At 46.1% G+C, this 16,413-nt stretch overlaps 1 protein-coding gene across 1 annotated transcript; it reads left to right on the forward strand.

Moving 5' to 3' along the window:
* Positions 1 to 8,457: 8,457 nt before the first annotated feature.
* Positions 8,458 to 8,982, forward strand: LOC109732280 (uncharacterized). The gene has a single exon (XM_020291474.1). It carries the CDS (start codon positions 8,458 to 8,460, stop codon positions 8,980 to 8,982), a length of 525 nt encoding a protein of 174 aa, XP_020147063.1.
* Positions 8,983 to 16,413: the final 7,431 nt, after the last annotated feature.

Here is a 16,413-nt window from a genome sequence, read left to right on the forward strand (position 1 = left end):
CAGAGATATTTTTGCTTACGTGAAGGAAAATTTTAGGAAGTTCTCCCAAGGGATTTTGATGTAGTCATGAAGTATGCTCCACGTCTCAATGTGAAAGTAACCAACGTGAGCAGCGCGGAGCACTTAAGAGACCAACAATTATAAGATGAAATGGAAGTGTTGACTCACTTACTCACTTGGAATCTAGGGGTGAAGGGGTAAGTAGGAGAGAGAGGTACAAGGACCAGAGATTGGAGATCCTAAATTTGTGTGCTGGCAAAGCCTCGGAATCTATAGGTGTTTAACCTGGAGACTCTGGTTTGTTGGTTTAGGCTCATGTTGTGGCACTGGCGGTCGTCGTTAGGGTCGCCGCTCCTGCTTCCAGGCTCGGAGTGTTTGACTAGATTGGGTCGGAGGCTCTGCTATTACGAGGGACTGAGTGGAAGTGCAGGGCTGGAAGACTATTCCTTAGGGTTCTTTGGCCTGGAGTCGGATTTTCGAGTATTGTTGCGGGTTCCCTTAGTTCAGACCCGAAGGTTCCGGGCCAATCTGGGTGGAGGCATAGGAGACCTCGCAGATGCACTTCCTTACCCTCTTCATATGTTCGCAACTTGGTCTACTTTCCTCACTTTCCATGGTCTATGCCTTCACACCTGAGTTTACGTAAATGAAAGTGCATCTCTTAGATACCCCTATTGGGTTTTGGTGCAGAGGTGCTTTGTATGATTTTGGTGAATCCAAGATTCACATTGAGTATAGGACAATTTTATTATGAAGAAGGGCACAAACAATGTAATTTGGTTCGAACTACAAGAATAGATCCTAAAGCAAGGTTTTCAGAAACCACGGAAGCAACCAAATTTTTGAGTATTTTTAAGCTGTAGTACCTTCAAAGATTTTTCTTTTAATATTATCGAGCCACTTAAACTTATTCCTCCACTTAGAAGAAACCCAGTTTTCCACATGACGGAATCGCTGCCATTTTTTCTTCTCGAACCATCGAGCCAAATCTCATTAAAGCATTCTTTGTTAGCTCCGGCACTTTTGTTTGGATTGAGGTCTAAGGACTAGACGGTGGTGAATAGTCATATGAGAAATTTCAACTCCAATTTAGTGGTTTACAGATTTTAGAGTAACATGGCAAGGGCAAACTTCCTAATCAACTTACCAATCAAGGTATCAAGAGTACTGAGAGGCAGAAAGTAACAACCTGCAAGTAAGTAGAAGGTAGGGTAAAGATGCAAATACCCATGACACGAGGATGTTTTTGTCATTGTTCGAATAGAGCCAGCGCTATCTTTCATCCACATTCATGGAGGCTTCGAACCAATGGTTCTAGGATCATAATAATCTCGTTTGTGTCACCCAACAAGCGATCATGGTTTGTACCAAGAAGCCTCACTGAGGGGTAGATCTTCACCAAGTAGCAGTTTTTGAACCCATAGAGACTCTTGAGTCCTTCACACACAGAAGATGATAGGCTCTCAAATGCCTTCTAACCATCTTGGTAGCCTCTCAGAGCTCATCATTTCTAAGCCCTTTAGATCTGAAGTGATTAGTGTCAAGAAATCAAATCACCCTCCTCAAATTGGGTATGGTCGTCAAGAGATGGTCATTATACACATGGATGGGTTTATGGTGAAACTACAACTTACGAATCATTTGATAGCAACCAATAATAAGGTGGCAAATGTGGAAGTAAGGATTTTCTTTGCTCGACATACTCAAACGCTCATTGTCATTTAGCGTCGCACTGCCGGACCACCTTCTTCTATCTAAAATATTAGAATTTTTTTGCTGATTTATTTATTGCTATATGCAATTTATGGAATTGATACACCATTTAATTGATATCATTTAGCAAAATGAAACACAGCATATGCATCCATCTTTTGGCTCGAGAATTTCACGGGATAGAGATATGGTATAAGAAATAGACTATTAAGTAACTCTAAATGAATTGTGGATACATCTGTATCCTTAACATACTGAAACGATTGTCATTAAAAGGGGAGAAGCGTAAAAAAGACATGTTACTCCATACTTATGTCCATGGAAGTTGGTAGCTTTATTTTTTCTTCTAATTTATAGAGAAAAGACCCGGCTGTTCGTATTTTTCAGATTGAAATCATAGAAAAAGACTTGTGATGCTAGAGCTACGGAAGAAAAATAAGCAATCCTAAGGGATTTGGTTTTCTCCAAAACCAGAGGCTCCCAATCAACGTCACTCTTAGTAGGGAGGGGTGGAAAGAAGCAATTCAAGCGGACGCGCTTCTTTTGGATCGAAATCATTGAAGAAATCTTGTTGACACGGGAGTTACCGAAAAAGCCAATCCTAGTCGGAGGGATTCATTTTCCAGAAATTCAAATCATAGAAAATAGATAGCTCTCAGGATGGAGGGGCGGAGAGCAGCAATACAAGTGGATGTGTTTATTTTTCCAATATGAAAATCATTGCAAAAGACCTGCCGTAGTACGAGAAAAAAACAATTTGAATCATAGAAAAAAAAAGTTCCGTTACGTTTTCAGAAATACAAATCATAGAAAAAACGAAATTCATCAAATAAAAAAAGGACTTACGTCACATTGCACGTCTGCCCCCCTACACACACGAAGTCACATTTGTGAGGCCAGCGAGCTAGGGTAACGGGCCGACACGACCCGGACCGGACAGAAGTACATCGTGACTGCCTTTTTTTGCCTCGGCACGCCAGGCGTGCTTCCTCGGCGAACGATCAGGTCAGCAGCACGTAATTAAGCCGGAGTACACAGAGCTCAGCTCTCGAGGTGGTACAATACGTAAAAACGGGAGGAAAAAAAATGTGTTGCTCGGCCGGGTCGGCCCAGCCCACCGACTCGTTTTTCTTTTTTTGTTGTCGAGAGATTACGACTCGTGTTTTTAGTTCCGAGTTCGTGTTAGCACGCATGCTTTTGCTTCTCAACAACGATGTACGTACTTCGGAGGACTCGCATCGCATGTGACCTGGAGATTCACGTATTCCGAAGAAAGCTTGGCAGCCACCTGCTGAGCACGAAGTGAAGGTTAATGTGGACGGCGGCTTCTCCAGAGAAAGGACCAGAGGAGCAGTAGCTGCCGTATGCCGGGACAAGCAGGGCAATTTCCTTAGTGCATCGGTGATGGTGCTCGATGGCCTCGTCGACCCGGCGATCCTAGAAGCGCGTGCTTGCAGCGAAGTAGTGGCCCTTGCTATTGACCTACACGCGCAGTCCATGTGCATCGCTTCAAACTGCGCCGAAGCCGTCTCAGAGTTTGCACACTTAGCTCCTTGCCGGTATTTTACTATCTTTTTTGTGAGAATAATTGTGCTTTCGTTCTTTTCGCCGTGCCATGAGATTAGAGAGTTTTCTATCGTCGCAAATTCAATTATAGGGATATGATGAGTTTATGTTGGTGTGTCGAACTTTTTTTGTTGATTTGATTCTTTGTGGAGTTGAAAATGACATCATGGTGAAGATATTGTGATCCGACGGCCTGTAGTTTTAGAGGATCATTCCCGGCCCACGCACGTTCATCGATCAAGGCTTTCCATATTTTTCGACGGGTGACTCAACACACTTTCAAAAACCATTATTGATAATGTTCGTGCGGGTGAAAGAGTGATAACATCGTTGCTTCAGTTCAATTGCAGCCTCTAAAAACTGAAGTCTTCGGCGTATTTTTTCAGCAGAGATTGATACCGCGAAGAAGGCGTTTCCAAGAGATTTCGTTAGAATTCTTAGTCAAAGGAGTTACTTTATATTTTCTTTGATTTCAGATCCAAGTTAGTGCAACTGTAATTGTTATGAGTATGAATAAAATTAAAGATGTTTCTAAAAAAAGTAGGGTGCTAGCACGACATCACCAACAACTATGTCGTGATGCTGCTCTATTTTTTTTTAATCAAAGAGTTCCTTCTTATTGTTTTCCCTTCTTTGATCCATGTGAAATTTGTAGATGAAATAATCTGTTGTGTTGTGGACGGGAACGTATGGTTCTTGGGTGTAATTACACCCATTTAAAGAAAATAGTAATTTGTAAGGAGGTCAAAAAAATCTGAAACTTTTTGTGAAAGTAGATTTATTGTTTCACTCGTATAAAAACTTTCGCGAAGAAATGACTCTCATTTTGTTGTGGACGTAAAATAACAAAATTGTTGCCATATATGCCATACTGTTCATGCTATTGTCAGAGAATATTTGTCATTTTTGTCAGAATTTTGTGAGAGAATATTTTTTTGCAGAATAACTTTGTACGCCAGAAACGATAGCTCATGTTTGTTGGGAAAAAGTTTTGGAAAGTTTTGAATTTTTCTGTATTTTTTAAAAATGAAATAGGTGACCAGGTGTAATACCACCATGTTCCAAAGGGTATTTTCGGTGATGTCCTCTAGAATCTTCGTTTTCCACCACGCCAGGCAGACTACGAAGACGGTGGAGTTGGCCGGGAAGAGGTAGTCACGCACCATGCAAAAGGGTAAGGCAACACGGTGAGGAGAAATTGTAGCCTCATGCTCCTACCCTCCGAGAAAAAGGTAGTATTAAGATTATCTCATTAGAAAATATTTGACATGAAAGTTCTTTTATCATCGAAACGAAAAACTTTGATTGTTGGGTCATCTCCGTCCAAGATCGGAACCTCGACAGATAAAACAGTGCACTGCAGCAGTAGGATATGATCGAGCTGCTCGCTGCGGGTGCGTGCCATGGCGGGCGCTCAATGCTGACACATGGAAAGGGATAGATGGGCGAATCCTCATCGCTGGAAGACCCAATCAAATGGCTAGATTTTTCTCTCACACAATGCAAGCAAACTCCACGTATATATTTTTTTCGAAACGGAGGTAAAAGCTTTGCCTCATCTCATTTATTAAGAAGAGTTTTGAAATACATGACCGACCGTCCATGGACGGCCTCAATTCGAAAGTCTACTCTTGTGGCATAAGAGAACTCAAATGCTTGGCCCCCGCCAACCCCCAAAGCCTGGCTTCGGTCTTAATTTTGGATGTGATTACATATGGCATGGAGGACACATTCCTGAACACTCTCGCGTTCCACTCGTTCCAAATCTCCCATGAAACCAACATGACGACAGATGCGAGGCCCTTTCTCACATTGGCATTGACGCCCACCATGTGGTGCCACTGGTCCTTGACGTTGTCGAAGCTGTTCCAGTCGGCGATGTTCACATTGGTCAAGCCCATCCAAGTCTTGATCTCCGCCCAAATGCGCTTCGTGTATCGACACCGGAAGATGATGTGCGCCGCCGTCTCTAGCTCCCTCTTGCATAATTGGCATAGGTTACAGTTTGGCCATCCTCTCCGTTGAAGCATGTCTGCGGTCCAAACCCGGTCCTGAATGATAAGCCAAGCAAAGAATTTGTGCTTTGACGGCGCCCAATTGTTCCACACAGCCGGCTTCATTTGTGATGTAGTGGAGTCCCCAAGTTGAGCGTTGTAAGCCGAGGATGCCGAGTATTTACTGGAAGGCGAAGACTTCCAAATCATTTTCACTATTCATTCTTTCATGCTTGCATGCATGGGTACCTTCCAGAAAATGGTCATGCACGACATAAGGGGGGATGGGTGTGATTGATATGTGGCTGAAAGTTTGGCCAGGGCCAGCAAAGGCAGTGCACGAAATTGTAAGTGTGGGTGTGAGCTGCACTAGCACCAGTAGTCCAGTAGGAAGCAAATATTATTTGTGTGGTGGAGCTAGGAAGAAGGGCTAGTAAACAAAATGGACTAAACAAGCAAATCCAGAAACGAACCTCCAATACGTGTGGGACTCTTGTGTGCTTGGCTTTGACTTTGTGTAGGCCTGCAGCAGCCGGAGCACAGCACAACACAGTGCATACTCTACGGCCCGTTCCTGCATGCTTTGACCAAACACAGGTCCGCAGCAGTATAATATCATGAAACATGAAAATTTTGTCTCAAAAAAAGAAGAAGAATAAAACGTGGAAATTGGTCAGGAACACTGCTCCTCGGTCTGAAAAGCGAAACTGTATTTAAGGCAGTTTTGGAACCAAATTTGACCAGAGCCGGTACGTAGCGGGGAAACGCGGAAACGATAAGCGCACGTACGGCTGCAGCACGTGCTGGTTTCATGTTCTTTCCTCCTCCTCCTCTTGCAATGCATTTACCAAGTGGATGAATGGAGAAGAGGCTAGTTTCTTGGCAGCTCCATCACCTACTCTGAACGATATGTGTCAAAGGAAGGCTGGATCGTAGGAGTGAAACTGAGTACCCTGTCTTCCTTCATTCTCCTTCTTTTTTTTCTTTTTGCGGGGTAAAGGGAGATTTCATTACTCAAGGAGGCATATCCGCCTTTGAAAGGTTTACAACAAAGTCCAGCCCCGAGCACAGCCAAACTGCAGTGCGGGGTGTAGCACGTCCATACGCGGCAAGCGCATGACTAACCTTATTCTGCGAGCGACTAATAAGAGTAAAAGAAATCTCCCTATAAGCATCTTGTGCTAGTCTTCGAATCTCCTCAGTGAGCACACGGTACTGCGATCTATCTCCAGTACGTGCTAGCAGCATGGACACCGCTTCTGCACAGTCGAGCTCAACCATAATGGGCAGGTTCGTACGGTAAAGCGCAAGCTCCAGGCCCTCTCTGCACGCAGCCAGCTCTGCCTCAAGGCCATTATCGCATGTAAGGAGCTGTCTACAAGCAATATAGATGATGTTGCCTCTATCATCACGAAGAATCATACCACCCCCTGCCTCTCCGGTTGGAGGAACATGGCTACCATCTGTATTGAGCTTAGCCCACCCCGGTGGAGGAGGGGTCCAGTGCAACTCCGGCTTGGGCACTTCCTTTGTGTGTATAACCAGGAGGCTATCATGCACCACCATTTTCCCTTTCTCCAAGTCGCCATGAGGGTGTTGATGGATACAAAGCAGAGAGGTGATGTACCCATGGAGGAAACGGCGAGATGCTTCATTCTCCTTCTTGAGAGAGACACAGGGTTTGGACCCGACCTCCTTTTTGGAGTGTAGACAGGGTCTGAGCTCTGAACTGAAGGCTCCAAACTTTCTATCGGCCCACTAGGCGAATCGGACAAGCGTTGTGGAATATATTAAAAAAATAGAGCAGTTCCTTGGGTTTATATTCCTGCCAGGGCCAAGACCAATAAACCCAAGGAAGTGCTCTGTTTTTTTATTCCACAACAAAGTGTTCCCTGTTATTGAAAAGTGGGATGAAGAACTATTAATAAACAAATAGGATAAATTAGTTTTGCGGGTGAAAAACTAATAAATAGGATAATTTTGGTCAAACATGTAAATGTACGAGGGTAAAAGTGAAATTCATTCTTTATTCCGACATGGGCTCCACTTATACTAATATTAAGCATATTTTATTCCTCAAAAATTGGGAGGTTCCTTCACCCTCCTCTCCAAAAAAGAAGACCATAGGGTTCCTCTGCCTCTTGTGGGGCTGTCGCCAGTCCACCTCTTCTCCGATGGCCGTAGGGCCATGGGGGCGCGGTGGATCCCGGCCCTTACCAGCGGGAGGGCTCCTTCTTTGGATGTTTCTTTGAGTTTTGTTAGATTTGCGTCATGTTCAAAAAATGCGAGACAGTGGCGGCTCCGTAAAGATGGAATGAGATTCTCCACGCCTAGCTCTGCCCAGTCGTGCGTCTAGAAACATCGATGGACATGTGAAGGTGTGTCTCCGATGGATCTCGCATTGGTGGATCTGCTTGGATCTAGTCATCGTTCGTCTATGTTCGTGTGTCTTCAGTTTGGATCCTTTCGATCTAAGATACTCTTTATCGGCAACGTTTGTTGTTCTAGTGCGCTCGTCCTATGGGGCCTTAGCATGACTACTTCCCGACTGTCTAGTACAACAAGTTTTGTCTGGCTCCAGTGAGAGAGGGCTGATGATGGTGGCGCGCCTTTATCTCGCTTCAGTGCTCGTAGTCGTCGTTAGGTGGTCTACAGATCTGGATGTAATTTTTGTTATTTCTGGTGTTTGTTTTACTGCCATGATTAAAAATGAATAGATTGAAAGGTTTTTTTCACAAAAAAAGCAAGCTCCACTTGTGTAAGAACACTAGTACAGCTTAGCCATGTAAATTTTTCCAATAAAAAGGCATGTAAATTAAGCAGGTCCATTACAAGATTTCCCCCAATATTCATGCATACATGCATGCATGGGCTCCACTTTCCACAAAATATGCAAGCATGAGTCACAAACAATGACACAACCATCCCCCTATCCAAAACAATAAGCTACGCTACAAGGGCGACTTACCATGATGTCCACGTGTCCTTTAGTACGCTAGTGATAGAAAAAAAATCGGAGGGATAGGAGAGATCGAAAGCACTTGGGCAAGACCTAGCCCGGGGTCTCTGCACAACCCCCTTCTCTCGCTGCTGCCGCCTCCTCCCCTCTCCCTCGACACCCCCTGACGTCTCGCCGATCCCCCACTGAACCCCCGACCCTGAACCCTCGCTGGCCTGCCCGACCATGGACTTCGCGGAGCAGGACGTCGATGTCTTCGGCGAGGAATACGACGACGCTGAAGCCGAGGCCGGGGGTGGAGGCGACGCCTCGTCCGCCTCCTCCTTCCCATCCTCATCCTCCTCGTCCTCCGCCGCCGCCTCCCCCTCCTCCTCCTCCAGTGCCGCCTCCTGCGGCCGCATCAGCAGCCCCGCCAGCGGCGGCGTGGACAAGGACGGCGCCGTCAACGGGTACAGTGGGGAGTACGACTTGTTCGACGTTGTGCCCGTTGGGCCCACCGCCGGGGACAAGGGGGAGGAGGAGGCGAGAGATTTGTTCAGCTCCGACAACATGGAGTACGTCAAGACCCCCGCGCATAGCAAGTACCTAATTCCATGTCTGCCTCTCTTTACTGAATTAGCCGCCAGATTCTCCAGGGCCAAGTTCTCCTCAGTATTTGGTGAACATAATTTCTTAGGAGATTGCTACATAACCCTACCCAGTTTCTGTGTGATTGGCTGGTTTTGTTGCTCATGGGGCTCTGGGAGCTGAAGTGAACGTTTGGTCTGTGGCAGTTAATCTTCTCGCTTGAGTACACGATGAACTCTTCATGCTGCAGACTTGTGTTTGAATCATTGTTCCAAATTTCAGCGGTGTATGTCAGGCTAAGTAGAGCATAATGTTGGATTAAATTCTCTGCTGGCATCTTGTGGTTCTTGCTTGATTTTGTAGAGTCAGAGAGACTTTGAGTTACAAAAGCATTAAGTAGGACTACTGAAGAGAGTAGAAGAACGAACCATGACACGATATATATAATCGGGTGGCTGTGAGTTGGAAAGATACATTCGACTACCTTCATTTCCTTTTTTGGTTGAAACTAGACAAGTATACTAAAGAATGGCAATCTGTAAATAACTAATTCTACAGTAAATTACAACTACGAATAAGGCTGAATCTAATCTCATTCTGTTTCCCAAACGAACTTGATCACAGCTTCTGTCGGGACCCCGATTCCAAGTCACACCGATCTAGCCTGTAACACCTCATATCACTTTGCGGCCTCACGCACGGTACTCCCACGGGTGTCGCCTTACCATGGCCCGGGACCGTTTGCGCCTTTTGGCTCACGTATATGACAATGTCGCTAGCATCCATATGACAGAGAACCCGGGCCGACATGGCTAGTCGTGAACCCAAAGCGGCACTAACATATGGGGACAGGCATACATGAATCAACATCGAACGTGTCGGTCAGCAGCGTGCGAATCCGGGCTGTAGCACTGGGCTAACAGGACTCCGGGAACCCGGGCTGTAGCAGGCTAGGCAGGACTCCGGATGTCACCGCGTGACATTTCCCCGAAGGGACAGACACAGGAACGATATGAAACACATGCCGGCCAGTCAAGTGTCCAGAGCAGTAGTGCTGGGCTAGCAGGACTCCGGTGAACCGGGCTGTAGCGGACTACTATGGCTCAAGGAGGCACTAGACTACATTTTCCCATAAGAGAGGCTGCTAAGGATAGACAACTAGATTGTCGGATCCCACACATACCAAGCATTTCAACCATACACACAATATGCTCGATATGTGCAAATACAACATGGCATCACAACAAGACTCTACGACTCAGAGTATTTATTCATTAGGCTCCGAAGAGCCAGATATTACAAACATGGGTCTCATGACCCAACATTCAGAGCATACAAGTCAAAGCACATGCGGAAGCTTAACATGTCTGAGTACAGACATCTACAAATGAAAAAGGCTGAGAAGCCTGACTATCTACCAGATCCTGCCGAGGGCACAAGATTGTAGCTGAGGTATCAAGCTAAACGTCGAAGTCCACACGGAACTACTAGCGAGACTGACGTCTCTCTGCAAAACATAGAATAGGCAAACGTGAGTACAAATGTACCCAGCAAGACTTACATCAGAACTATCTACATATGCATCGGTATCAACAAAAGGGGTGGTGGAGTTTAACTGCAGCAAGCCAGCTTTGACTCGGTGGCTATCCTAAACTACGTCTGCAAGTAACTCTTTTGAGGTGGCGCACACGAGTCCACATATTCACCATATCAATACACCACTATGGATCCGCTCCCGTCTCCCTACGAGAACGCCATCCATAGCACTCACGCTTATCTTGCGCATTTTAGAGTATCCACTTTCACTTGTCTATGAACTGTACAGGCAACCCAGAAGTCCTTTACCGCGGACACGGCTATTCGAATAGATCATATTAACCCTGCAGGGGTGTACTTCGTCACACACGCTCTCGCCACTTACCACCATGTACACGTCGTGTACCTCGGCAACCTTCAAGCGGAGGCCTGGCGAGGGAGTCGGCCACGACCTGACTAACCACACAAGTCTCTCGTCCAGGTTTATCACCTATTCGGGTTCCATCCGCAAGGAGATCCGGCCGGGGTGTCGCTCACGGCCCCAAACGATGTGAACAGGGTTCCCAAGCCCACCTCGACGGATGGATCTGCGCTTGGTACACCGTGCCACGGTGCCTAGTCTGTCCCAAGCCCACCTGTACCGGGTACCACTTGGTAGACTACTAACACAACCTACAAACACCAGAAACTAGTTGCAACTCCTGGACAGAGATCAGGTTGATTAATAAGTCGAGAGAGCTTGGAGCGCCCGGAGCCCAATGTGTGGTAGTACCTGTTCATGGATCACAAACACAGAACTCAGTTCCTGAGGACGGCTGCAATGAGACAACCCACCATGTACTCCTACATGGCCTCTCACCGCTACCTTTACCAAATCGTGTTCACACACTTAGCTCTCAACAGTAGGACATGTTCACCACATTCCAATTCATTCCCGATGAATCAGACCTGACACAACTCTAAGCAATAGCAGGCATGACAAACAAGCATGAATGAGTAGGCACATCAGGGCTCAAACAACTCCTACTCATGCTAGTGGGTTTCATCTATTTACTGTGGCAATGACAGGTCATGCAGAGGATAAAGAGGTTCAGCTACCGCAGCAAGTAACAGATGAATCGTTGTTGTCCTAATGCAGTAAAAGAGAGCAGGAGCAAGAGAGTGGGATTGTATCGGAATGAGCAAGGGGGTTTTGCTTGCCTGGCACTTCTGAAGATAGCATTGAGTCTTCATTAGTGTCAACGATCACAACGCCGGAACATCGTCTACCGAGAGGGGACAAATACCGGCAAACAAAGAAGAAACACGATCAATGCAATGCACAATATGATGCATGATCATGACATGGCAATATGCTGTGGTTTGGGCTAATGCAACTAGCAGCAAGTTAAATGGAGTTGGCTTGAATCAAAGATTCAAATTCAAACTCCATATGTGATTTCTTAAATGCCATTTAATTGAATTGTCCTAAACAGTAGTCATAAGTTGTTCTAACATGCATGGAGATGGTACAGATGGATAGATTGGATTTTTCTGATCATTTTTCATATATAAATTATTTCATTTGGAGTTACGGTTGATTTTCTATGATTTTTAGAAGTTTATAGGATTTTCTGGAATTTCCTGAATTATTATAAATCCAGAAAACCAATACTGCGTCAGCATGACATCATGCTGACGTCAGCAGGTCAACTGACCCCTCCACGTCAAACCTGGCCTGTGGGTCCCCCACGTTAGTGTCATAACTAATTAACACTTTTAATTAGTCACTAATTAAAGAAACTAACCTAGGTTAAATAGGGCCTGGCCCACTTGTCAGTGACCCAGGGGAAGTCAAACCCCTGGTCAAAAGGTCAAACGCGCCGGCGGCTTGACGCCGGCGGCGACGGACGCGGCGGAGGGGCTCGGGAAACGCCCTCCGGCGACCAAAACAGCGGCGGCGATCAACTACGCGTAGCTGGCGCTCAGCCGCATCCAGCTAAGCAAGCGGGAGGAGCTGCGGTCGACCGGGCTCGCCGGAATCAAGCTCGCGGCGGCGGCCGGCGTGCGGGTGTGCTCGAGTCGGCGTTATGCTGCATGAAAGAGGCATGGATGGGTGCTACGGGCAGCTGGTGATGCACTGAGCGAGATGATGAGCTCCGTTTTGAGCTCGGGTGGACGTGGCCATGGCGGCGATTTGGCCGGCGGAGCCAAGCTCTCGGCCGTGGTGGCAGGCGGGGTTAGAGAGCGACTTGGACAGCGTGTCTAGGGGTTAAAGAGAGAGGAGCTCACGGCGGTTGCGACGGTGGCCTCGGGGAGCTCGGGGAGGGGCTGACGACGACGGGAGGTCATCGGCGATCTCGGGGCAGAGGCGGCGAAGATGGCGGTGCAGAGGGTGATGCAGAGGGTTCGGCGTCGCGCGAGTTGACGGAGAGGCGCGGAGAATGGAAGTGGAGCTCCTGGGCATGTCCAGGGGGCGAGGGGGAGGCAGTGGCCGCGGTGGTGCTTGTCGGCGGCGACGGTGGCACTCGAACCGTGCGAGAGAGAGAACAGAGGAGGGGAGGGGCACGGGGAGAGTGAGAGGGCGGTCGGGGGCTGCGTGGCGACTCCAGGGTTGTCCAGGCCGCCGAGGGGGCACGCAGGCAAGGTGGAGGTGGCACGGGCGCGTGCCGGCGCACGGTGGCCACACGCCCGGCGTCCTTCTGTCGCGAGGAAGACGACAGGGGGGAGGCCAGTGGGCTGGGCCGGCTTCGCCCAGTTGGGCTGCTACAGGAGCAGGCCAGGTAGGTGCGGGTAGGTTTCTGTCCTTTTTCTTTTATTTCTGTTTTCTAATTCTGTAATTGTGTTCTGGGCTTTATTAAAAATGCCAGGGCATTTCCAAAAATCATGAAACTAATCAGGGCTACTGTTTAGAATATATCCAACAGTAAACATTTTAGTTTATGATTATTTGAGCATTTAAAGTATTTAATAGCATTTAAATGCCCAAATGCAAATACTATATGATTTAATTCAGAGCCCAAATATGTCATGGAAAAATGTGCAACACCTCTGGTTATTGTTTCCAACATTTTTCCAGAAATGATGAACATTTTTAAAAGCCATTTGGAGTCACTGGGAATATTTTAGTTGAACCTAGTGAATTCCTTTAATGCTAGGGTTTAGGCAATCCCCATTTCAAATTCATTTGAAACTTAAACATGATGCACACATGACTAGCTAGCCTAGAGCAAACCAGAACTAGGGATGTGACAACTCACCCCCACTAAAACAATAATCTCGTCCCGAGATTCAAGCGTAGGGTAAGGTTAAAGGGGAACGCCAACTAACATAATCTTCACGATCCAATTGTTCTTCTCGAAGATGTTAATTCATTGCATCATCTTGATCTTGGCATCTTTTCTTTCGAGGGCTTCATCCAACTAAGATGACGGAAGAGAGGGAAACTCTACAGGATTGATCTTCTCGAAGATCGAGCTATACAAGATCAACTTGCGGAATGAGATGTTGAAACATCTCGAGTTGAGACACAAAACACATCGAGAGGGATGGAAGAACGAACGATGAGGTTTGATCGGGTGGGCTACAATCCCACGCTTAGATAACATGGTGCATGGGTTCCAAAGCAGCGAGGAGTTAATTGCCATGACTCCATAACGGGGTACCTTAGGAAAGGTGACTCATAGAATTATTCCCTTAAGTGGCAAAAAGAATTACTTTTGATATAACTATCATTGAAACTCTTTATGCCAGCCTAAGGCAATCACAAACGATCGTCCGAGGGAGTTTGGGAGAACGACACACTCGGGCTGGAATGGCGATGTGGACTACCTTGTTGAAGACCACGAGATGGACGATTTTTGCTTATCATCGGAAATGAATGGGACTCATGGTAAGTCCACCTTTGAAGATGATCCTAAACAGTAATTACTGAGATGCAAGCTGGGAACAAAATGCAAATGATGGGAATGATTCTAGTAACAGGGGAGAAACCCAACAGTAGAGAGTGATTCCACTATTGGAAAGGTTATAACATAACCGAGGAAATTGGGGCCAATCCCAGTTAGTGCCGATGATGACACCTAATGCTTGCGCGTGCTCTCAAGAACTTGAGCATTTCCATATTCATCAAGTTTTACCAATATCCGTGTCGAGGATCCTGGCAGCACAACATACTACCATGATGAACGGTGATGGAGGATGCAGGTGCAAAGGAGGACATCACTTTCCCAGATTTTTGCTTAGCAATGCCAAAGAAGCAAATCTGGATGATCGACTGAGAGACATTTAGCACTCCGCTTCCAATGTTCTCCTTGATGCACTAGCATATCCCATTCATAGATATGGTTTGATATCTAGAACATCAAGTAAAAGGTCAGACTTCGGAAAATAGAAAAATCCATAAGGAACAACTTAGGGAGCAAATCATACGAAATCCTTATGGGGAGGTGGCCAACTTACTCAATCAAGATACTATAATAATAGATCTTCCGGCTAGGTGTGTCGGCCAGAACATCAACCTTGTCGGGACCTACATCACAATCTTGGAAAAGTTCCAACCGTCATATCTGCCTGAGATTCGGATCTAGTTGGTAACAGGATATTCCAGACTCATCGAGTCTAGAAGAAAATGAAGGTTTGCAACACAAATCGACGAGATGACGTTGCGAGATTCTCGGGAAATGAGCTACGGTAGCAAGCTCCAAATCATGAGCTGGTTCTGCTACGAACGTGTGAACACGCTGTCCCAGACAAGCATGCTCACATGGTAGTCTTACAATGAAACACTACCGAGTTCTGGTTGGGAACCATTAACGAGGATATCGAAGTCCTAACATAAGTCATGATTCTTAAGAAGAGACTTCTTCTCCTTAAACAAGTCAATCAGTGGCTTGATGTGCTAGGGACCCATATGGAGTGTAGGTAATTAATCTACCAAACCATAGAATACTTCGCACGAATGCATGACTAACTTGGGATGATTCCAAAGGAAATAAAAACAAGCTTTCTCGAATCCACGGCGACAACTTACATCAAATGCGCGTGAATTAGAGGAAGTCACTACTTTCATCCAAACATATACTTCATGAGCTAGCACGAAGAAAATGCTTTCAAAAGTTTCCAACACTAGCTCGATGTTCAACATGAATCAGGGAGGAGACAAAATGCTGTTGATGGGCTCAATAGCAACTCATCAGAATTTCCATATCACTGGACTTCCACCATCATGTGAACACGGTGATAGCATTGGTCAGACCAAAAGATGTAATGGTGTATGCTCGAGAGGTCAACCACGAGCAAGACAACATTACGAACACCATTGGTTCTGATTTTATTTGACGATAGCCCATACTCAAATCAAGGTTTGGTTAAGATGATAGGTCCATTAATTGATCACGAGGACCAATCGATGAAGAAATCATCTTTCTACAACAAACACACACACAAGAGATATCCTTTGGAAAGAACTAAGTTAGACAAGCTTTTATCTTCCAACTCTCCAAGTTGTTGTTTGGCTTAACCAACTAGCTCAGGGGTATCCAACACAGATTCTTGGAGAAGGGGTGGTTTATAAGAAAACCAACTTGATCACGAGCTCAACATAGCGGTCAGGGAATAACCTGGAAATACTTCCGGGAAGATATTCGGAAAATCACGAACCACCGATATGTTACTAAGCTCGAGAACAATCTTGCTTTTCAGGGCAAGACGATGTGATAAAAAACGAGGAATTGATACAATCCTAACTCGTCGACCGAAGAGTGCACCAGGAAAACTGGACTAGGTAACACGATCAATCTCGGGATGATGATTGAACAACCAACACGCTAAGAATGAGGGTATTGCCATTAACTACCAAGCAACGAGTTGCTCAGAGTATTGATTTCACGCATCACGATTCACTTGTCGGTATTCCGGTTGTGACAACACGGGACCGAGGAATGAATAATGATGGCAGAAGTATCACTGTATCAAGAATTCATAAGAGGTGGTGCAATTCTCATGACACTCTTGATATGAAAGAGGGTGACATTCCAAGGTAGAACAGATCAAAGGCTGGATTGGCAATTTGATCTGCGGAATACAACTACTTTGACC

This window comes from Aegilops tauschii, chromosome 7, assembly GCF_002575655.3.
Source record: "Aegilops tauschii subsp. strangulata cultivar AL8/78 chromosome 7, Aet v6.0, whole genome shotgun sequence".
Taxonomy (NCBI): domain Eukaryota; kingdom Viridiplantae; phylum Streptophyta; class Magnoliopsida; order Poales; family Poaceae; genus Aegilops; species Aegilops tauschii.

Excerpts from the sequence above, each read along its gene's own strand:
- LOC109732280 (XM_020291474.1), top strand. The coding sequence starts at position 8,458 with ATGGACTTCGCGGAGCAGGACGTCGATGTCTTCGGCGAGGAATACGAC.